The sequence below is a fragment of the Sesamum indicum genome, unplaced genomic scaffold (genome assembly GCF_000512975.1).
Source record: "Sesamum indicum cultivar Zhongzhi No. 13 unplaced genomic scaffold, S_indicum_v1.0 scaffold00124, whole genome shotgun sequence".
Classification (NCBI taxonomy): Eukaryota; Viridiplantae; Streptophyta; class Magnoliopsida; order Lamiales; family Pedaliaceae; genus Sesamum; species Sesamum indicum.
The window spans coordinates 392,816-415,310 of record NW_011628051.1 but is presented as its reverse complement, the minus strand read 5'-3'; the positions used below and the strand labels follow the sequence as shown (position 1 = coordinate 415,310).

Sequence of the window (22,495 nt, the reverse complement as noted above, 5' to 3'; positions counted from 1 at the left end):
ACCCTCTGTAATTTACCTAACAATAAAAGGAGAAAGAATAACAGATTAGTTTATATGCATAAAGATTCAAGATCCTGGATAGACATGAAGAGATGCTACTAAGAACAAGTTGACAAGATTCAACATGCAGCTCCAATGAGGTTACAAAAACTCAGAAAAACTTTATTGGTGCTAGTCCATTAATGGGAATTTCTTTACATTAAGATCAAATTATTAGAAATCGTTGTTTGTTCTTAATTCGTCTTTAATACAATATCTTGATTTGATGGGGATGTATAGATTGTTCCAATTAAGAAAAAGGAAAAGAAAAGAAAAGGGAGACTAGAATCATGGCTTAAGCAACGTATGTCAAGTATCTAATCAATTTCCAACCAATTCAAGTAGGTATCAAGAACATGATTACATGATCTATTACCTGTTGATCAACCACTAGCGTACTGATGGGGCATGTAAACGACTTTGTCCAATTTTGGTAACAATATGTGTTCCTAAGTGTATCTCACAACTTCAGAATTGATCAAAACCAAGCTGATATAACTAGACAATATTGCCCCACAGGTAGGGTGGGAGAAGTCATCCAATAAGGGAGCTGAAATCAGGGCTATGCACATCGTGTTTGTATTCGCATCTTGGTGAATATGCATAAGCTAATTAATTTAGCATCAAAAGTAATGCAGAATTTGATCATCTAGGAAGATTATCAGCATTGAGAGACATCACCTCAGAATATCTTTTTACTAATCTTGTGAACTTGGGCCGCTAATCCTTCCAACCTTCCTTATTAGACTTTCTAGCGGCTATGCCTTTGGAAGAAAAACTAGGAGTTACAGGCAACGAAGGTGTCTTTGGCACTTCTTCATCATCCCAACTGTCTCCCCAACTCTCATCCCAACCATCATTCTCACCTGACTCGAGTTTGCTGCCGTGGGAAATGGGCAGCTCCATATCAAGCTTTTGGTATTTGGGACCTTTTCTTGCAAAATATTTCCTCCCAAATTTGGTACACATGAAAACTGATACTACTATGATCAGTAAAGCAGCCAGAAAGAGGAATCCTGTAGATAAAGTTAGCTTAAAAATATTGAAGTATGAGGAATCATAGGAATGATCAACTTTCTTCCTGCTTATAAATTGATCTGTAAAATTGAGACTGCAATCGCCATGTCCTGCAGTGAGTACGATGAAGTGGCCGTTTTCCACCCCTCGGATAGAAACCTTGACCTGCAATATAAGACATCTTCAATCAAAAAGTAGCACAACAACATCATGGTGTAAGATTTGTGTGGAAAGATCTCACTGCAAAAGACCAAGAGGAGATATCTTCTGCTAAAAAGCGCACAATAAACATTACATTTGACCATATCCATCCAACAACATCAGAGGCTTGCAAGACCAAATCATGAGATTGGAACTTGATTTCAGATGTATAAAGTAGCACACTGTTCCAGCATTGTTGGCAGCTTACTATTTTTGCTCTCCAAGAAACCTCTATTCTAGTCCACTCACTTCATCTAAATACAGGCTAACAAATGGGTGTATATGTGGTTGGATCCACCAACTCCAGCTATTTTCATTCCTTTTTTGATTTGTCTCCAGAATATGCAACTTTTTATACTGCCCCTATAGCCCTAAGGCAGGTCATTATGGTTTTCACAAAATATCGAATCCCATACTTGTATCATGATTTTAAACCAACACTATCCTAGACCATGTGTCAATAGTAGGGATCACACAAGAAGCAGCATACGAAGCAAAGGAGAGTGGTTGACAGATTAATTAGCCAAAAGAAAGAGTTCGCTGTGAATAAATTGCCACCTGCGAAAATGATATCAATCCTGGGCGTGCTTGGGATGCCATCTAGCAAAGACTTCAAAATTGAGCGTGTGAAGTAAAAATCACAGTTCTCCATCCAATTTAGACATGAAAAACTAATGGAACCAATTCTTAAGGATACAGGAGGGTCCAATATAAAACTGTTTGATCAGGTCCTATATTACTTGGACTAGACGAAGTTTTGCAGCATGAGGTGATACCTTTTCGTGCCGATGAATATAAGCCAAGGTGAGTGTGTGCTTAAATATCTTGCATATGGACTTGAATCATGATAACCCACTGTAATTGCATGACTAGAGTCTAGAAATGAGAAAAACCACATTTTAGTTTGTGAAGCACAAACTCAGGGTGATATGATATTCAAAATATCCAAGAAAACAACTTCAAGTACGCCACCTTAATAAAATTGTCACTCCATTAGATACAAGCAATATCAGTTCATTGATGCATGAGACTAGTGCAATATAGTATATACCTCTGTGTCTTTGTTCTCTTGGAGCTCAATCTGCTTTTTGTCTAGCTGAACTAAATCAGGAGCGGAAATTGTAATACTAAGGGAGCCTTTTCCCTTGTTTTGAATCAAAAGCGAAAGGGCTGGAGATTCTGGGGAAACAAAGAGCAAAAGTTCATTCTCATCGTACCCAAATAGTCAGGCTTATAAATGCAAAAGATCAATGACAACAAGATATGCATATTGCATAATAACAAGTTGAATCATTCCAATCAAGGACATTTAGAAGAACAAATCCATTGAGTCAAGGTAAATAACAGTCATAGTCCACTGAATGCAAAACTAAAGAGGAAGAGAGGCGCTTACAAAATAGGACAGTCTTACTTGCTAATATCACTAGTTCGGCAAAATGAACTCAGAGACACAAAATGCCAGGCATATCAGAAGAACAAATGGTACGGTTTCTTTACTTTCTCAGTTGCAACATTGTTTAATACATTCTCATTTTCATTATCATCAAACGGCCATATCAATTGTTTACTTCTATCTCTGTAAATCTACACTTTGATCTTAGTTCTCTCCAATTTCAATTCTAAGAGTGATGGCAATTTGAATAGTTTGTTCATAAAACTTTGTGCAAGATGTTGAATTTGTTGGACATCAACAGGTTGTCTTCCGATGAAAGTCACATTCAGTTTTCTATTTTCGGAGGAAAAAAACAAATTGCTCCAGAGAACAAGTAGAAGATATTTGTCATGTGCTGATTATTGTACAATGAACATCGAGTCTTACTACCTACTGAAGACATACGTTCAGGTGCCCATTTCTCATGACTAAAGGAGCGAATAAGGGAATCTGTAATCTAGTAATCATGAACCTACAGCTAAAGGAGCAAATCTATCTACTAAAATGAGAAGACAAAAAACAAATATGGTATTCAGCAACAAATGAACAAAGTAACACATAACTCCAAATGCATATAAAGAAATTGAGGATTCAAGATAAAATCATTGTGAATATAGACAAACAAACTAAAGAGGAATTATCAATCAACAAACAAATTGCACCTGACAAAACCAATAAAAGAAGCAAATTATGTACCATTCCCAGGAACTCTCAAACAAGCAACTAATGTCTTAGCGTCATCCGTACAACTATTTGATGAGGAATCACATTTTTCTCGTAAGGGAGGCAGCCTTCCCTCCTTTGACTCCCTTTTAGACTCAGAACCCGACCCCTTCTTCTCCTTCTGCTCATCGTTCTGATTACTATCATTCACCTTCTTCTGCTCATTCCGTCCTCCTTTGGACTCCAATGGCTCACTGGAATCATTTTCGCTTGAGTCACTTGCCTTGCCCTTCTTTTCAGGGTCAACGGTACCACTTACCCTATCATTACGACCCTCAGTATTTGACAATACAGGATTTTTCGTATCCGCAGCAGCCTCCTAACAATAAGAATACCATATTTAGCAAGCAACAAAAGCGTTCACATTTGTTTTCACAAACTGTCAGCAACAAATAACCAAATTTTGTCAATTTCATTACCTCTGGATCTGCTGTCACGCGACAATACATGACTGAGGCTATAAGTAAAAAAACCAGAAGAGTATAATTTATCTTCATCTCCAGACAGATTAACAGTTTCTAAACAATCTGATATCAATAATATTTAGTCAACCAACAAGCTACAAACAAAAAAGAAGAAGAAGAAGAAGAAGCAAAAAAATATTAGTAGTTCGGAATATACAAGTCTAAGCGTGAAGTCTATGCCGCTTCGCGCAAAATAAGAAGATTGGAGCAGGATTACTGAGTACTTACCTTCAGAGAACGCAACCTTTATACATCTGATATACGGATTGAGTGCTGGAGCTAATTTGCAAGTCAGACTACATAATCTGTAGAACACAAAAGTGTATACATGCTTAAAACATCGAAATCCGAATATAAACACAAAGAGGAAAGCACCAAAAATAGCAGCGAAAATCTAGGGTTCCTGAACTTCTGAATGTATACAAGTATTTCACCTGCATATACATAATACAGTATACTATATACAATCTGTAGCCGCCGATGGCCAGAGGAAACAATGGGAAAGGAGAGTTACGAAATTCCCAAGTGAGCAGAGAAAGAAGCGACTAAGGTCATCGCTTCAGAGTCAACTCATTTTGACCCGTCAAAAAGCTATATATATATACATAGCTTTTATATTTTCATTTTTCAATTTCCACTTTCGAAATAATAATTAAATTAAAAACTTATTTTATATATATATATATTCCCATTGAAAATATATTAATTTAATGCAATTGTTCAATATAAAATACAATTTTATTACTAAATCTAAAAATATTATTATTTTCACATAAAAGCTATATAAAACTAAAAGTATATATTTTCTAGTAAAAATTAAAAATAGTAATACCAAAAATTTTTATTTCAAATAATTCACTAAATTACTTTTTACTTATTTATTTATTTATTATTATTTTTTAAAATGTGATATATTAATGTATATATTTTATTCTTATTTATAATATATTTTTAAGATATAAATAATTATTTATTATATACACACAAGAATGTTATCCATATACTTCAAAAAAGATATTTTTTAAATAATTTATAATTTTATATGAATTCTAAATATTGTAAATATAATTAATTCTTGGAGTCCGATGTGCTCCTTATTGTTTTCCTGTTGATTATGGGCCTGCAATCTGATATGGGCCAAGTAGAATTAAACATTGATTCGGCACTGCAAACTGGGCTTTCATTTTAAGCCCAAATAGGAAATCATAAGGCTTGTGAGTAGAGAATAACATGTTCAGCCCTTAAACAAGTTGGGCCAACCACAATCATCCATACACTTTTCGACATTGAATTTATGAATGATTATCGTATATTCTTTTTTATATAAATAAGATATAATAGTAATCATTAGGCCAATCAAAGGGCGATAAATATCTAAACTCGGGCCCAATAATTTTAAATTAGCCCGAAACCTAAAGAAGTATAAATTAAAAAATATCTTGGGTACGGATAGATAGAGCCGATACCCTAAAATAAGAAAAAGAATTATAGATATGGATATCGGTTTAGGTCAAATTTAATACTCTAAAATGCATATTTATTGTTAATTTAATATAATTGAATTTGTAACATTTTGATAAATGAATTTCTTTTTATAAAGTTAATATTTGAACATATCATGATAGTATAGAAAATAAAAAACAAAATCATTAAAAGAAAGTTATTTGGATGACAATTTCTTTTAAAAAAAAAAATAAATCCCATAATACAAAAGAATTATATTTATAATGATGTATAATTAAGCAGTTTATTCAACTAAATAATAAAAAATAAACAAGGCATGAATTAATTATGAAATGTAGTCAACAATGAATGAAACTCAAAAAGGGAAAATGAACGTGTCAGCGTGTCTTCAGACCTTATCTCAAGTCAAATTACCCCATGCTGAGGGTTTACTAAGAACATGGTGGACAACGACTCACAACCCCAACTTTTCGTCTACAAACCTTTCAATTTTTTCATTAATTAATAATTGATTGTACGTTAATCAGCAAAAAAAAAAAGAATTAATAAATTATTATTTGTATTTGAACAATAAAACATATTACCCCACTATTAATAATTTAAATGAGAGTAATTTATATTATTTTATTAATTTTTTATTTTTCATATTTTTTTTATATATTTATCATATTACAGGAAATAAATTGTATTTTGTGGGTTTGATAAAGCTAATGCGTCCCTAAAAGTTGGAGAAGTGGTGGTTGTAATAGCTCAATTATTCCAACCAATTCATCATACCACAGCATTCAATTCAAAAAGGCGATTCATAAATTTTGTCAAACCGACTTTATGCCTTTTTGGAAATTCAAGCCAGGATTACTCACACACCACACAACACTCGCGTGCTACTCACTTTGTTTGTGACTTTGATTCTAACACTGCTGTTATGCCTGTTTTGTCACAACTTATTTACTTTATTTTTGAATTATTTTTATTAATTTAAGTAAAAAATTATAAATATTTTTTCAACTTGTTTTTCACTTTTAGTTTATAATTAAACACTCTCAATTTTTATTACTATTTAACTTGAATGAATCATCATTTTGTACTTTTTTAAGTCTATAAAATCATCAGAAGTGAAATCAAGAATAGAGATACGTAAAAGTATGATCATAATTACTCCGTGTGTTTGTATGACATTCCAACTACCCACCTTAACAATGTTTGGCAACTTGTATATGTAATTTGGCGATAAATAATTAGGTATCTATATATCAGTGATTTAAGTTTAGGGACAATAAATTTCAATTTAGCGACTAAAATCAAAGTATTGATATCCATACTTCTATCTTCAACCTCGATATCAGTACACAAGTTGAATTAGATTTTTTTGCAGAAAAACATAATTTCATAAAGATCTGAACTGCATCAATTGTTGTTTCGTTTATGGGCAAGAACTATTGGAAGTATTGGACAGAAACATGCTGAAAATCAAACCAAAGTAGGCGTGGGATGAAGAAGGGGAACTATGTTTTTGCTGTTGTTTCTGTACATAGAGGCAAAGCTTGAAGATGCGCATTTGTGTATTACGTTTTTCTTGGTTTTTTTCTTTTTACACTTCTATTAGTTAGGTTGTTGACTAGTATGCCCACATGGAGCTGATGTGTACAACCAATTAGTTCAATTAGTTGCAGGTTGTTATATTTTTCTGTTCATCATCTTCTTCGCTATGTATTTAAGAAGCTGTAAGTTGCACTGTTCAATTGAGAGATTGAACTTCATTCATTCTGACAATGGCATTTACACTTTGCAATTTGCTTTCTTCTTCCGCTCAATTGCTCGACATGGTATCAGAGCCTTCCATGTGAAGGTCTCTTGATATCTCCATCTGTTATTTTTTTATTTTTCATCTCTGTCATGGCAACGGCAGAGTACAGTAGTTCTCATGGAAATGATGCCACATCGCGAGGCATCCCAGATCCAGAGTTTATGCAGTTACAATCGTCGAATCACCCAAGAATGGTGATGGTGTCAGCTCTGCTCACTGGCAGTAATTATTTTGCCTGGAGCAGAGCAGTTAAGAGAGCTCTCACTGCTAAAATGAAGGTTGATTTCATTAACGGAACAACTGTTCGTCCTCCAACTAATACAGACGAATTCAGGAGGTGGAATCGTATTGACTCCATGGTTACAACCTGGATTCTTAATTGCATGACAAAAGAATTGGCAGAATCTTTTATGTATGTTGGTTCATCACGAGAGTTATGGATCGAGTTAGAAGCTCGCTATGGTGAGAGTAATAGTCCATTAATCTACCAACTGCAGAGAGAAATTGGGCAGGTAACACAAGGTAACATGTCTGTAACTGAATATTACACAAAATTGAAACGTTTGTGGGATGAGCTTATGTGTTTGGCACCTATGCTAAAATGTATTTGCACAAATTGCACCTGCGTAATTAACAAAGGCTTGGCTGATATGGTGGCTTCGAATCAATTAATACAGTTTTTGGTTGGCCTTAATTCTATGTACGAACAAGCACGCAGCCAGATATTGCTGCTAGAACCTTTACCTATAGTTACGAAGGCCTACTCTATGCTCATTAGGATGGAAAAACAAATGCAAATGAGCTTAGGCAGCATGGAAACAAATAGTGGTGCTGCATTCCAGATTAGATGGCAGACTTACAAGAAGAAACCAGTGGTTGATGAGCGACAAATGATATGTGATTACTGCCAAAAGCCGGGGCACATGAAGGATTCGTGCTTCAAATTACACGGCACACCAGACTGGTATAAGGAAATGGCAAAACAGAGGAAGAAGGCCGTGGGAAAAGGAAGAGGATACAGTGCTATGGTGTCTGATGATTCTGGTAAGAAGTCAGTTGAAGGAAACTGTTCAAATATCACTGAGCTCATAAGGCAGGAGATGAAGAAGTTTATGCTTGAAGAGACACCATCAGATCCCTTTCAAATTAATTTTGCACAACTCGACAACTTTGCAGGTAATTGTGCTAATTCAGCTTCCTTAATTTCTAGTTCTTGGATTATAGATAGTGGAGCCACTGATCACATTTGTGCAAATGCTCGTTTATTTTGTTCTTATGCCCAGCTCTCTGATATTTTAACCATTCACCTCCCTAATGGTCACTCTCAAACAGTCACTCATATAGGTTCTATACAGCTCACTCCTCATATCAAACTCACTCATGTTCTTCACATACTTGCATTTTCTGTTAATCTGCTCTCAATTAGGCAGCTATGTGTTTCCTTACCTATTCAGTTCAAATTTCTAACCTCTACTTGCACTGTGCAGGACCTGGAGACTAATAAAGTCCTTGCCACAGCTCATTTGAAATGAAACCTTTACATTTTTTAGTGCACTGTTGTACCTTTTAAATCTGTAGCTCATATTCATGTACTGCCAAAATGAATCAATTTACTCTATGGCATCATCGACTTGGACATTTGTCCAATAACTCAATGAAACATATTACAGAATTGCTTCAATTGGATTGTCCACTAAAACCTTGTGAAGTTTGTCCACTTGCCAAAATGCATAAGTTGCCTTTTGATTCCAGTAAAATACGAACTACTTCTGCTTTTTCCCTTGTACACCTTGATATCTGGGGACCTTATAAAGAAGCTACCATCACTTGGATGTCATTATTTTCTAACAATTGTAGATGACTTCACTAGGACAACCTGGACCTACTTCATGAAATTAAAAAGAAAAAAAGCATTGGAAATGTTTCAAAATTTCTGCAAAATTGTGTCCACTCAATTTCGTAAGATGATACAAATTGTTCGCACAGATAATGGGAGTGAGTTTCTTAGCCCCTCTTTCCAACACTTCCTTCAAACTTCTGGAATAATCCACCAACAAAGTTGTGCTTACACTCCACAACTAAATGGGTGTGGAGCGTAAGCATAGGTCTCTTCTTGAAATTGCCCGATTCATCATGTTTCAAGCTTCCTTTCCTCGAAAATTTTGGGTGATGTCATCCTAGAGCCACATACCTAATCAATAGATTTCCTACAACGGTTTTAGGATGGAAAAGTCCTTATGAAGCACTCCATAATAGGTCATCTTCTTATTCACATCTACGCACTATTGGGTGCTTATGCTTTGCCATTAAGCCTGAACCTCATGTCTCTAAATTTGATCGATGTGCTTCTAAGTGTATGTTCATAGGCTATCCTTTGGGACAAAAGGCGTACAAGGTATATGATCTAGAGACAAAGTCTATTTTTGTTTCCAAAAATGTCATTTTCCATGAAGATCAATTCCCTTTCTCTACTCACAATACTGCTCCTATATCTGTCCCTCTGCCTAACATTCCTTTAACTGATGATGTTGATGATATTCTCCCTCCATCCTCTTCCTCTAGTGGCAGTCCTCCGTCCTTAGATTCTCCTATATGTTCATCCCCTGTCTTTGTTCCTGCAATTCAAAAATCCACACGCACTCATCACAGACCAGCTTGGCTCAACGATTTCGTGTGCCATCTATCCTCCCCTACTTATTCTCCTATCATTACTGCATACACCCCTGCATACTTGGGATTTGTGGCTTCATTGTCTATCTTGTAGGAACCAAGAAATCATAAGGAGGCAGTTGTCATTCCACACTGGATTGAGGCAATGAAGCTAGAACTGGAGGCTCTTGAACGAAATGGGACTTGGAGGGTAGTCCCCTTGCCAACCAACAAAAGTCTTATTGGCTGCAAAATGGGTGTTTAAGACCAAGCTACATGAGGATGGTTCAGTGGAGCGCCACAAAGCCAGACTTGTGGCTAAGGGATACACGCAGGTAGAGGTTATCGATTACACTGAACGCTTCTCCCCAGTGGCAAAATGTGTTACTGTCAGATTATTTTTGGCACTTGCTTCAGCTTTCCAATGGCCCTTACATCAGATTGATATCAATAACTCTTTCCTCCATGGGCATCTTGAGGAAGAAATCTACATGACTGCGCCTGAGGGGTATCTTGTTGAGCCTGGGCACGCTTGTCTTCTCAAGCGCTGGTTGTATGGTTTAAAACAAACTTCGCGTAAGTGGAATGCTGAATTCACACGGAGTCTTGAGCAATTTGGTTTCCAACAGTCTAGACATGATCATTGCCTTTTTTTTAAGGCTCCACCAACTGGTTTTATTGGGTTGTTAGTATACATAGATGATGTCCTTCTAATGGCACCTTCTCTTTAACTTATTTCATAGGTTAAAGCATATCTTGATGGCCTCTTTACCATCAAGGACTTGGGCAGTGCCAGATATTTCCTTGGCCTTCAAATTGCCCGTCCAGAAGCTGGGATTTCTCTTACTTAATCTAAGTACATCATGGATATTGTTAGTGACTGTGGCCTTATTTCTTCCAAGACAGTTGCCACACCCTTGCCTCCTAGCGTTAAGTTGCAACCAGTTTCAGACGATCCTTTTGTTAAGCCTGAACGGTATCGTCGCCTAATTGGCAGACTTTTATATCTCTGTTTCACGCGTCCAGATTTGTCGCACGTTGTGCAACAGCTCAGCCAGTTTATGCATAAGCCATGTCAATCCCATTGGCACGCAGCTATGCATCTTGTTCGATATTTGAGAGGATGTTCTGATCTTGGGCTCTTTTTTCCTGCATCCAACTCCCTCCAGCTCCAAGCCTTCTGTAATGCGGACTGGGGTGCGTGCCTTGATTCTCGTTGTTCACTTACTGGTTTTGCCATTTACCTTGGTTCTGCACTTATATCTTGGAAAACTAAGAAACAGAGTACTGTTTCTTGCTCCTCCGCTGAAGCAGAATATCGGAGTATGGCGGCGACGACTTGTGAGCTCAAATGTATTTCATACTTGCTAAGAGATTTTGGCATTACTGTCTCTTTGCCTATTCCCTTCCATTGCGATAATCAGGCGGCTATTCATATAATGGTCAATCCTGTGTTTCACGAATGCACAAAACACCTTGACATTGATTGTCATATTGTGTGGAATTGCTATAGGGATAGTTTTCTCTTACCTGTTTTTGTTCGTAGTCGTGATCAAGTTGCTGATTTATTCACTAAACCTCTCTCTGCTCCTTCATTCACTGGTTTGTTGGGCAAGTTGGGCTTGTTTGCCGTTGAACTAAGTCCAACTTGTGGGGAGAGGGGGGGGTTGGAAGTATTGGAGAGAAACATGCAAAAAATCAAACTAAAGTAGGCGTGGGATGAAGAAGGGGAACTCTGTTTTTGCTGTTGTTTCTGTACATAGAGCCAAAGCTTGAAGACGCGCATTTGTGTATTACGTTTTTCTTAGTTTTTTCTTTTTACACTTCTATTAGTTAGGTTGCTAACTAGTATGCCCACATGGAGCTGATGTGTACAACCAATTAGTTCAATTAGTTGCAGGTTGTTATATTTTTCTGTTCATCATCTTCTTCGATATGTATTTAAGAAGCTGTAAGTTGCACTGTTCAATTGAGAGATTGAACTTCATTCATTCTGATAATGGCATTTACACTTTGCAATTTGCTTTCTTCTTCCGCACAATTGCTCGACAAGAACTAAATCAAGCAACGGTTCACAATCTCGAAGTCAAATTTTATAATTTAATCATAGTCAAAATCACCTAAATTTTTCTTTCAAATAAGAGTAATAATAAATTACCTAAAATTTCCTGTTCATAATATATTAAATCTATTCTTTTGCATCGTCTTTATTTGTAAAACATTCTCTAGCCATATAGATATAATTATATTTTTTTGGCCTTTTTTAAAAAATAAAAATATAAAAGTACTATGGTCCTTGTCAATTGAGACAGGGGCATGAGGGTAGGCCTGACCTCCTGAACACATAAACAGCCTTAAGATCTTGATAAGGGGGACCTATTTTATGATAGTGAAAGGGTTATCTTAGTACTTATAACTTCACAACTATCAATCTCCACCAGTAAAATATGAATAGTTGTACTAGTTAAATTTATGTGCACTGAATATATGAATGATTATTACATATTTTTATTTTTAAAAAATGATACATACATCAATCATTTAATTATTCAACGTTGAGTGTATCATTTGAAAAACAGGACAACTAGTGGCAACATTCTTGTCCCTTTAAGCAAGTGATAAACGTATTTTGACCATGTCATGCACCATTTCATGCTTAAGTGACGGAATCATCTATGTTTCTAATTTGACAACGATTGTCGTTTTAGATCATTTACATACATGTATGTATTAAAATTGATTAAGAAAGAAAGAGGAGAATAAAAACATCAAATGTAATAGGGAAATTATTCCTTTAAATTTTTCTGTTATTAATTTTAGTTCTTTAAATTTACTCATTTTAGTTTAAGCCCACTAACTTTCAAAATTGCTTAGTTTTAGTTATTTGACTCAATTTTGAACAATTTTACCCCTACACAACTTTTCAAGAGCGATTTTAGTCCATATATATTCATTCATTTTACATCTCATAGCTACGCTCGCATAGAATGGTATAAGAGACTAAGTTTATTAAATAAATATTTGTTTAAATTACACTCAAGCATTAGGATGAACATTAGCTTTTATCACCAAGATGACAAAAGAGTCATAAATTATGTTAAATGTCCAAATTTATGCAAAATTGATAAATAAAGGACTAAATTAAATATTATCAAAGATAAAAAATTAAAATGAATTCAAATAAAAATTTCTTTTTCCCAATATAATAGAACGTTACTTACAAAAATGTCTTAGTAACATAATTGTATGAAGATGCATGATTGTTTTATCATAATATGAAGAGTTTGTATGCAAGGAATATTAATTATAATTCTGAAACCAATTACATTCTGATTAAATATATCTTCCAATCATCAAAAAATCGAAACATTTTTCAAGAAGAAAATTCAACATCTATTCAAGTAAGTGCTCATTTTTACATTTCTTTTTCTCCAAGTTCTACCTTTGATTACGAAATCGACAGAGATTGTCCCCCCTCCCCTTTTTGAGATCATTCTAACTCGACCCTGATCAACTCCAAACCCGAGTATATATGAAATATTGTGTTCAACTTATTATTATAAGATATGTGATTAATGTAAAATTATATAATTAAATAAATTTAGAAACACTAGCTCCCCACGCCCTATGAATTAATTGTACTATCCCAATATTTCTTATGACTTTAAGTATTTTTTTCTACTATCTATCTAATTTAAGTATCAAAAATATAATCGGGTCATCAGTGCCTTTCTGATGTGATTTTTATGATTTTTTAGTTTACTAGTATGAACCCGTGCTATGTACAAAAAATTATAAATTTTATAATATGTTAAAAAATCTAAATTACATAGTGGAATGTTATATTTTAGGGATAATTACACTATCGTATCATGTGATTTGGTGTAATTACACGTAAATTCCTAATGATTTGAAAAATTACATCTAGTACCCTTAAGATTTGCTTACATATACAAATAAAAAAAATTAAAATTTAAAAATTCACCCTTTAATTAAAATTTAAAAAATTGGGTCAAAAAAACTCCTTCAAATATATATATTAATAGAATAGGTAAATTGTAGTACTGCAAAGAATTTTCGTGTATTGAAATCATTTAAAAAGCGTTTTCGACCACGTGAATTCATAAACATAATCTAAAATTAAATTACAACAGATTGGAGTGGTAGCTATGATATGATAGAGCCTTCTAAGCTTGCGAAGTAGCCGTAAAATACGCGCCATTAGATACCAATCAAGTCTTAATTGCTCCTCCGCCTAAAATTCTGCTCATCAGCCACTCATCATCATGACGCCATGGTTTGACCTTGTCAACCTCAAACGCCGTCGTACGGGGTCCAACTATTGGGTTCACGAGTAATTTGGTAGAGAGAGAGATTGAAATAGGAAAAAATTCAACGTAGTTATGGAAAGGACACGTCGGTGTACAGTTGGGCGGTAACGTTTCGCTTTCAGGTATGAGGAGGACCACTTTGTGGCTGGACGCACGCGACCAAGTCATGCTAAAAGCCAAAACACGCCTTTTTGAAACTCTGTCTTTTCTCTGCCCCTCCCAACTTTGGTTCAAATTACGCTTCTGGCAATGCCAGTGCGCTGTCTTGGCCCCAATTACTTATTTGCCCTTGCGTGTTTTACGGTGTCGCTTTTTCTTTTGAGATAATTATACTTTCTTCTTATAAAATTTAACGTAATTATACGTAAATTTCGATATTTTAAAAAATTATATCTATTATTTTAAATTTTATTTTTATCTAACAAATAAATTTCTCTATTAATTAAAATTCATTGAGGTATTAATTAAATTTCTCTATTAATTAAAATTTTATTCATACATCTACATATCTTAATGCATGTGACGAGGTATATCTTCATTGTTATAGGGGTAGTTTAGGCAGAATAAATTTGTTTGACCTATAATAAATCCGTAATAAGTCAATTAAAGGAAAACATCAATTTTTCATTCATCTTTTTTATTAATATCATCAAGTTTAGTGAATTTTGACTAATCGAGAATCTATTTGTTGAACGAAAGCAAATTTTAGGAGCATTAAATGTAATTTTTCAAATCATAAGAGGACTACGTGTAGGTACACCAAAATTCAAGAGAAATTAGTGTAATTATCCTTTTCTTTTTGGCACTAACCATGTCAAAATTTGAACATTTTTTTAATAAAAACGATCATTATATAATTATAAAAATAATTAATAAGTTTTGTAAATATATTAATTTTATAATAAATCGACGTTACAATAAATTCACATTAATATATAGAGTTTTTAAAAACAAATAAGTCTATGATCATGTAATTATTGCAGTTAAAAGTTATTATATTAAAACGTGATTAATTACCTAAAGTGTGCTATTAAAGCTATAAGATTGGATGATTAACATTAATAACAAGCAAACTCACCTAACCTAGGGAGAATATTTCTCCACTTGCCTTGTAATTATGAAGTTTAGTGGGAAACTATGTACTTCCTTTATTACACCTACGCTACATGAGCAGCTAAAGAAGAATAAGATATTCATCTGTATCTTAACTGATTGTGAGCAGCGTAAATGCGTAGATCTTCAATAGTTCAAGTTTCAGGGAAAGCTTGACGTGGTTCATGTACATCTATATAAATATCATTGGATTAATATATAAGTAGTCATTGTGGCACGTGCATATAATAAATAATTTTTTAAATTTTTAAATACATTATAAATAAGTATAAAATATATAATTAATACGTTATATTAATAAAAAAAGAAAGAAATAAATAATAATTTATCAATTAATATAAATTTTGAAAAGTTGAATAAGTTAGTTAGCATTCTTGATCTGGCAAAAAATTAGTGCGGCGATGTCATTAACCGCCATTTGTAAGTGTGGAGAGCCTTTTCTTTTTATATTAGTATATATGATGATATCATTCACGATCTAATAGCTTTATCTGATGTGGGTATAAATTCGAATGGACGACATAGTCGTGCTGATTTTCGCTTTGAGGGTAGTTTGGGAATTTGAGGTAGTGATGATTGATGTGAAAAATCAAGAAATGGTGGGTGGAGAAAAGATGGGTGAATGTGAAGAGTAGGAATTGGGATTTGACTTTTATCACATACGACGGGGAAACCTTTTTAGGGCCTTTGCAAAATGAATGACTCCCATCAGTATCACGAGCTCTGTCTACTATACCCCTCCCACCTTTTCTTCTTTTTCAAACTCTGCCTTTACACCTTTAATGCCAAACGGTCCCGCCTCCAAAACGTCCTCGTTTCATCCATTTCCTTTTCGCCTATTCTTCTTCTAGTACTTGTTAACACGTTTCAGATCACTACTTGTTCATCGTTTTCCAGTAAATGTTCGTATTTGAGTTATAATTACTATCCCAATGATTAAGTCGGAGTCGCTATAATTCCACTAATATATAAAGTGAATTGCAATCAATTTTCATAATCAGATCACAAATTTATAAGTGGTTATCGTAAAACGACAATTTCATTGCCTACATGTTCAACCTGTGCATGCAGATTTAACTTTGATTGATTTTAATTAATTATAGACAATACTATGATGCTGATAATTTAAATCATACACGACTTAAAATGAATAATCTTCTTAAAACACGTAAAAAGTCTAGCGGAAGACCGCTAAAATCTTTAGGAATGAGATCCTCATAAAGTTTGCCCACACAAATTTGTATAAAATGGACCATTATTAGTTAAATTTTGAGGCTTGGGAAATTCTTATTTTGAACCACCAATTCTGGTAATAATTATAGCTTGAGACATGTATTGTCAACATGTCGTACTTCATCTGGTTTGCCTAAATTACTTCACTCGTTGGACTGCATGTTCCTGTTTTTGCTACTATTTGAAATGTACTTCTTGCCCCATGACCTTTTGTCTCCCCAAATTCTGCTTGTGAGTGCTGTCGTGAGGCAAGTTACTTCTCTATTATAACAATAATCGGCCTGATTTTTTGGTAAAAATTGAAATTCCTACATACGCAAATAAAGATCCTATATTGGTAAAACACATTTTATTACATGTCTGCAAATGAAAACTGATGTTTTCTAATTGCATACATCTCGGGTTAAAAAAGTTACAAGTCTCGTTAAAATGTGATATGATGATGAAGCGAAATGACTTATAATACAGATAAAATGATAGTGCCAGAATAGTTGAGAGGTGTCTCGACTAGAACCTTCAGATAAAAAATAATGTGTGATTAAGGTATTTATAGAAAAAGTACTATAGATAATATGCATCAAGTATTATCCTTGTGACACGGTATAATGATCCAATGATGCACTAATCCACAGAGCATGTAAGTGTTGTGGAAATTGTGTGATTTGTGTTTATAATCATAGTTCATATATAAAATATCGTTATATAAATTATCACAATTACATATAGTAAGGAAATGAATGAAATAAATTTATAAATTAAAGAAACTGCACCGATGGAAAGTCACGACACTTGTCGCTGTTTTAAAGTCATGATTGCCTCCTTACGTGCATGTTTTAACGGCTGACCATGACTTCAAGGTAAAATCCCATTAGCTCTCAGCAGTGTCTCTTCTCATTAGCACGACCACGATGAGACTAAAAATCAATCCACAATCACGTTACCAAAACTCTAAAAAAATACTTGTGGGAGAGTATGAAGTGTTTGTCAAAACTCGTAAACTATCAACGCAAGATTCACTCTCTCGATATGCCAAATGAAGAAAGCCAATGGCCCTTCAAATAGTTGTAAGAATTTGACCGTTATATAACATTAAGTGGCATAATTAGAACTCACAATAATATAATAAATCCAATCATAAATAGGTCATATAAATATATAAAATGTAAAGATCAAATACTTATTAAATCTCATAAAATTGCAATTAAATTATTATAATAATGAGGCCATAAATTTTAAATAAATATCAAATTGAGTTGATACATTAAAATAAAAAAAAATTAAAAATAATTTAACAAAATAGAAAATTTTAAAACTTATTTCCAACCATAAGCTCATTATAATCTCATATCTTTATATATGTTGTCTCCCCTCCCCCCCCCCCCTTTTTTTTTTTGTTGTTTTCCCCCCCCCCCCCCCGGTGTCCGTATGATTCATGTGGAATGTCGGGATTGGTTGTACAATTGTGGTACATTTTGCAATGGGCAGTTGGGCACTATGTAATGTCATTGGATTTGAACTTTCGTGCATAAAGAATAGCCAAATCTTTTATAATTTGCATTTTATTTGATATATGAATTATTCATATATGTATAATAGTTTATTAGAATAATTACATTTACATCCTTTGATTTGTGATCTATTTACACGAATCATCTCTACTTTTAGACTAATTATAGAAACTACATATAACAACAAAAAAGTATGAGTTGTTTGTGTAATGTTATTAATTTTTTTTTTTTGGATATATAGTTTTTCAAAAGAACATGAACAATTCATGTAAATTATGTCGACAATTATGAGAGATATATATATAATTTGTTAAAAATAAGATAAATTTGTGTAAATAACCATAAATCAGAAAATGTAGATATAATTATCTAATTTTTTTATATATGCTGCATGTGCGTGTATTTAATAAAATGTAAGAATAGGAGTATACATGTATAAATGTATTTATTAGATAAATTTTTTAAATTATAAATAATATACGTATAATTATATTAAACCTTCTAAATTTAGTGCAAAAAAATCTAGCCAATTTGCCCCATCCAATTCCAACCTGTCCATCATGATTGGTAAAAATCTAATCTCCAGCTTGCAAACATAGAGATGGGCATTCATTTATTACACATAATAAATTAAAAAAGGGCGAAGTGGAGGCAGATTTCTCCTGCCAAAAAGGCCGAAAACCAGAACGGAAACTCAAAATCTCAACCACAACAGGACGCGTGGCGGTGGTTAATTCATAAAGCTGCTTTCTTCTCTTCAGATGTACGGACCACACCACTGATTGGTCCACACGTGTGAATCAATTTGATGACTCACAATGTGAACTCCAAACCCAAAAGATCGAACCACCTATCATCAGATTTTCCCACTGCTGTTTTCTTTGAGGTTATTCATAATTATAATTTTTTATTTATTATTTAAAAAATTATATTACCCCTAATCGTCAAGCATACTCTATTTTTACAGCATATTATTAGGTCTAATCGTTAGATTATCGTTAATTTTAAAGAGTATTTATATTTTTTTAAATAATAATAAAGTATTTGTAATATTGACGAACCTCATGAGAACCCAATTTTTATTTATTCTTTGAATTATTGATATAGTAAATCGATATTCAAACTTAAATATGTTGAATGATACAAAGAATCACACACTATGAAATATATATATATATATTTTAAACAATTTTCAATTGAATTTTTGTAGAATATATTAATTTTTTATTAGATGTTTTTAAAATGTATAAGACACGAATCGTCTTTATTTAGGAATAAATATTTTCAAAATATTTGATATGTTTTTAATTTGTTGCTCTTAATATTCATTCAATGGTTCAAATCAAATTCGTATTAAATACTTAATAACATTTAAAATAATTGCTTAAACATAATCTTGATCTGAAGTCTAAACTAAGAGATACCGACATACTATACCACAAACCTACAGTATTATTTTTTTCAACATATCTTTATCATCTGACATTAGACCCTTTCTCTCAAATTTTTTTTATGCCACTCTAAATTTAGCTTAAACTTATACAAAATAAAATGAAAAAAAGGCCAGTCATTTTATGATTGCTTCACTATATTCCAACATTAATTAATTTTTTTTTTATTCAAAAGAAAATTATACCAAATATACGCAGATAAACAATTTATAAACAAAAATTAAATAAAAAAATTCCTACCCTTATATAATTATCTTTTTAAAAAATAAATAAATCAGTGGCAATATAGTCATTTTAATAGAGGAGGTAAACAAAAAGTTGAATGATGAATGTGAAGTAGTTACCAGTAAGCATGGGGGAGAAAAAAATGGTTCCCACTCCAGCTATAAATACACCAACAAGAAATCAACCCTTCAGCCCCCAAAAATCTTGTCACTTGTCACCTAACGTCCACAACACTAACCCTAAACTGTTCTCTCCTCAAACACTTCAATATTTGCTCTGTTTTTCATTACTCTGTTCTAACTTCTTCCATGCGATCCTTGTGTTTTAGTACGGATCACTGAGTTCTTGCTTCGTCCGTAGCTAACAGTTGTGAGAACACCGTCTCTTCTTGCGAATTTGTTGTTGATTTTTGGATTTTCTTTCGGGCTGTGAGGAGAAGGGACTGTTGTTTTTTTGTCCCCTGTTTTCTTGAAGAAAAATGGCCGGGAATCAAGAGACCGACCTCGCGTTCGCCGCTGAGAGCGCTTCTCATATCGGGATTTCGTTGTCGCAGCTCATTCTGACCTCTAATTCCAACACCTTGGATTCCATTTTCTCCTACTGTCAGCCGTCGGAGTGTGTGGCGAAACAGGGGTTCGAGCCCCTGGGCTCGTCGGTGTATCTCAGGCAAAGGGATTTGCTACAGAAATTCTCAGTGGAGAACCGGGGAAATCCTTTGATTCCAAGAGCTGAACCGGGTTATCATCCGACGTATTTTAGCTCGAGCAAGAGGAAGTTGTATAGAGGGGTTAGGCAGAGGCACTGGGGGAAATGGGTGGCGGAAATCAGACTTCCACAGAACAGAATGAGAGTGTGGCTTGGCACCTACGGCCTACGATAAAGCGGCGTACAAGCTGCGGGGTGAGTACGCCCGGTTAAACTTCCCCAACTTGCGTGACCCGACCCGGTTGGGACTCGGGGACGGGGCCCGGGTGAACGCCTTGAAGAATGCCGTCGATGCTAAGATTCAGGCGATTTGCCAGAAGGTGAAGAGGGAGAAGAAAGCACGCAGGGATGCCAAGAAATTGGAGGGTAATTCAAATACAAATGCTTCGATAGTCAGCGAAAGTGAAAAAGTGGCGGAAAAAGCAGATTCATCTCCGTCAATTGAGAACACTGAGAGCTGGAGTGGGAGTGTTTCGGAAGACGGGTTCTGGAGAGGCGATGAGTCCCCGGGTTCCGAGTGGTGCTCGACGGTGGCGCCGCCGGGAGACATGGAGATGGTGGGGTGCTCGCTTGCCCGCTTGCCGTCGTACGACCCGGAGTTGATATGGGAAGTTCTTGCCAATTAGTTTTTTTTTAAATAATTTCTTGCCAATAGTTTGTTTGAGGGGTTATGGAATTAATGTTGATCAGTTGAAATTTAGCCGAACCATGTTTTTGGAAAAAATCTTATCCAAATCCAATTAAATCAAGTTTACCACAGCTTGTCGTGTAATTAATCACTTATCTTAGGACTTGAATTGTATACTAATCACAATACAAATATATTATACTTTTCATATAATTTATTTTGATATGATCAAATTCAATTCAAATTAAAATTTTTCATGTATTAGTTCCGTGATAGTGATAGTGGTAATAATGGTATAATGTGTAAATGTTGGATTTTCTAATTGTGGGCTCAAAATAATCATAATATATAGGAAAAAACGCAATCAATTTTTTTATGATATTATAAATTACTCCCTTATAAAAAAATAACAGTTTATTCCCTTATATTTTTTAAAATAAATTAATTTACTCCTTTAGATAGAGATGTAAATTGCTTTATTTTAAAAGTACAAAAATATAAATTAATTTTTTTTATAATAAAAAACAATTTAATTATTCATAAGGATAAATTGCATTAAGTGTTGCTATATGGGAGAACAAATACAGCCACATTTCATTCCCATCTCTTACTCTCAGCTGTGATGCACATAGATAGACGTCTTTGGATAATTTTGTGGTCCAAACTCAGTATAGAAAATAAGCGCTCTTTCTTTCTTTGAGTAGACTACGCTTATAATTAAAATCATGTTTTTAAATAGCGATATAACAATTAATATATAATTAATAATATAAAATATTTATAATTAATCAATCAGTTATTATGAAATTAAATGTATAAATCATTAAAATAGAACAACAATTATTTTGTTGGTGGGATTTGAACTAATATTCTTGTAGCTGTGAAATTTCAACTTCAACTACTAAATTAAGTCTCATTGGCCATAAGTAAGGGCTTTGATTAGGTAACTTTTCCACATGATATAGGACACTTTTGTACGTGGGTAACAAGATGGACCCCAAAAGAACTGCATAACGTAAAGTAGGGATAATTACACCGTTATTTTCTGAGGTTCAGTATAAGTATATGTAGATTTTATGTGGTTTAAAAAATTACAGTTAATACGTCAGTTGTTTCTTTTTTTATATGATAAATATATTCAATTGTTAGTAAATTCCGTGAATTTACTAAACACCAACAAAATATTAAAAATAAAAAAAAAATTCATATTTACTCTCGATTGACTTACAGATACATTATAAGTCAAACAAATATTTTCTAATCAAATTACTCTTATAAGATCCGAGATGGACCTCCTCACATTTATTAATATGTGAAAATGTATAATGATAGTTTGATCAAAAGAAATTTGTTTGACTTTCAAACTATAAAGAGTTTACGTATAGTTGTACAAAATCTCATAGAAGGGGATGTAATTATCTCAATAAAGTTGAGGTATGTCAATCAACTGTGCTTGGGCCTTGGACTCATTCGATTTACGGAAATACCTAAAGCTGGGATGGTTG

At 33.8% G+C, this 22,495-nt stretch overlaps 3 protein-coding genes across 7 annotated transcripts; 2 read left to right on the top strand and 1 right to left on the bottom strand.

Annotated features, from left to right (window-relative positions):
• Positions 1 to 334: 334 nt before the first annotated feature.
• On the bottom strand, positions 335 to 4,446 carry LOC105179136. 5 transcript variants are annotated; one of them, XM_020691243.1, is made up of 6 exons: positions 4,311 to 4,446; positions 4,105 to 4,181; positions 3,832 to 3,971; positions 3,386 to 3,731; positions 2,309 to 2,436; positions 335 to 1,221 (listed from the first exon to the last, which is right to left on the bottom strand). In XM_020691243.1, exons 3-6 carry the CDS (start codon positions 3,907 to 3,909, stop codon positions 760 to 762), a joined length of 1,014 nt encoding a protein of 337 aa, XP_020546902.1. In that variant the 5' UTR covers positions 3,910 to 3,971; positions 4,105 to 4,181; positions 4,311 to 4,446; the 3' UTR covers positions 335 to 759. The 5 variants fall into 5 exon arrangements, with proteins under 5 accessions (XP_020546902.1, XP_020546901.1, XP_020546903.1 ...); XM_020691242.1 differs by having other exon boundaries at positions 3,832 to 3,939; XM_020691244.1 differs by having other exon boundaries at positions 3,386 to 3,728; positions 3,832 to 3,939.
• Positions 4,447 to 10,659: 6,213 nt separating this feature from the next.
• On the top strand, positions 10,660 to 11,508 carry LOC110011302 (uncharacterized mitochondrial protein AtMg00810-like). The gene has a single exon (XM_020691249.1). The coding sequence runs from the start codon at positions 10,660 to 10,662 to the stop codon at positions 11,506 to 11,508; it is 849 nt and encodes a 282-aa protein (XP_020546908.1).
• An 8,316-nt stretch (positions 11,509 to 19,824) lies between these two features.
• LOC105179134 (ethylene-responsive transcription factor ERF061) lies at positions 19,825 to 21,191 on the top strand. Its single transcript, XM_011102733.2, is given in 2 exon segments — positions 19,825 to 20,524; positions 20,526 to 21,191. Coding segments are annotated over 2 exon segments (852 nt in total). The 5' UTR covers positions 19,825 to 20,135; the 3' UTR covers positions 20,989 to 21,191.
• Positions 21,192 to 22,495: the final 1,304 nt, after the last annotated feature.

Bases quoted from the DNA above. Each gene is read 5' to 3' on its own strand.
- LOC105179136 (XM_020691243.1), bottom strand. From the start codon at position 3,909: ATGAAGATAAATTATACTCTTCTGGTTTTTTTACTTATAGCCTCAGTC. The intron at 3,732-3,831 runs GTAATGAAATTG...TCTTATTGTTAG, and splicing joins GCGTGACAGCAGATCCAGAG to GAGGCTGCTGCGGATACGAA. The intron at 1,222-2,308 runs GTATATACTATA...CTTATATTGCAG, and splicing joins AAGAGAACAAAGACACAGAG to GTCAAGGTTTCTATCCGAGG.
- LOC110011302 (XM_020691249.1), top strand. From the start codon at position 10,660: ATGGATATTGTTAGTGACTGTGGCCTTATTTCTTCCAAGACAGTTGCC.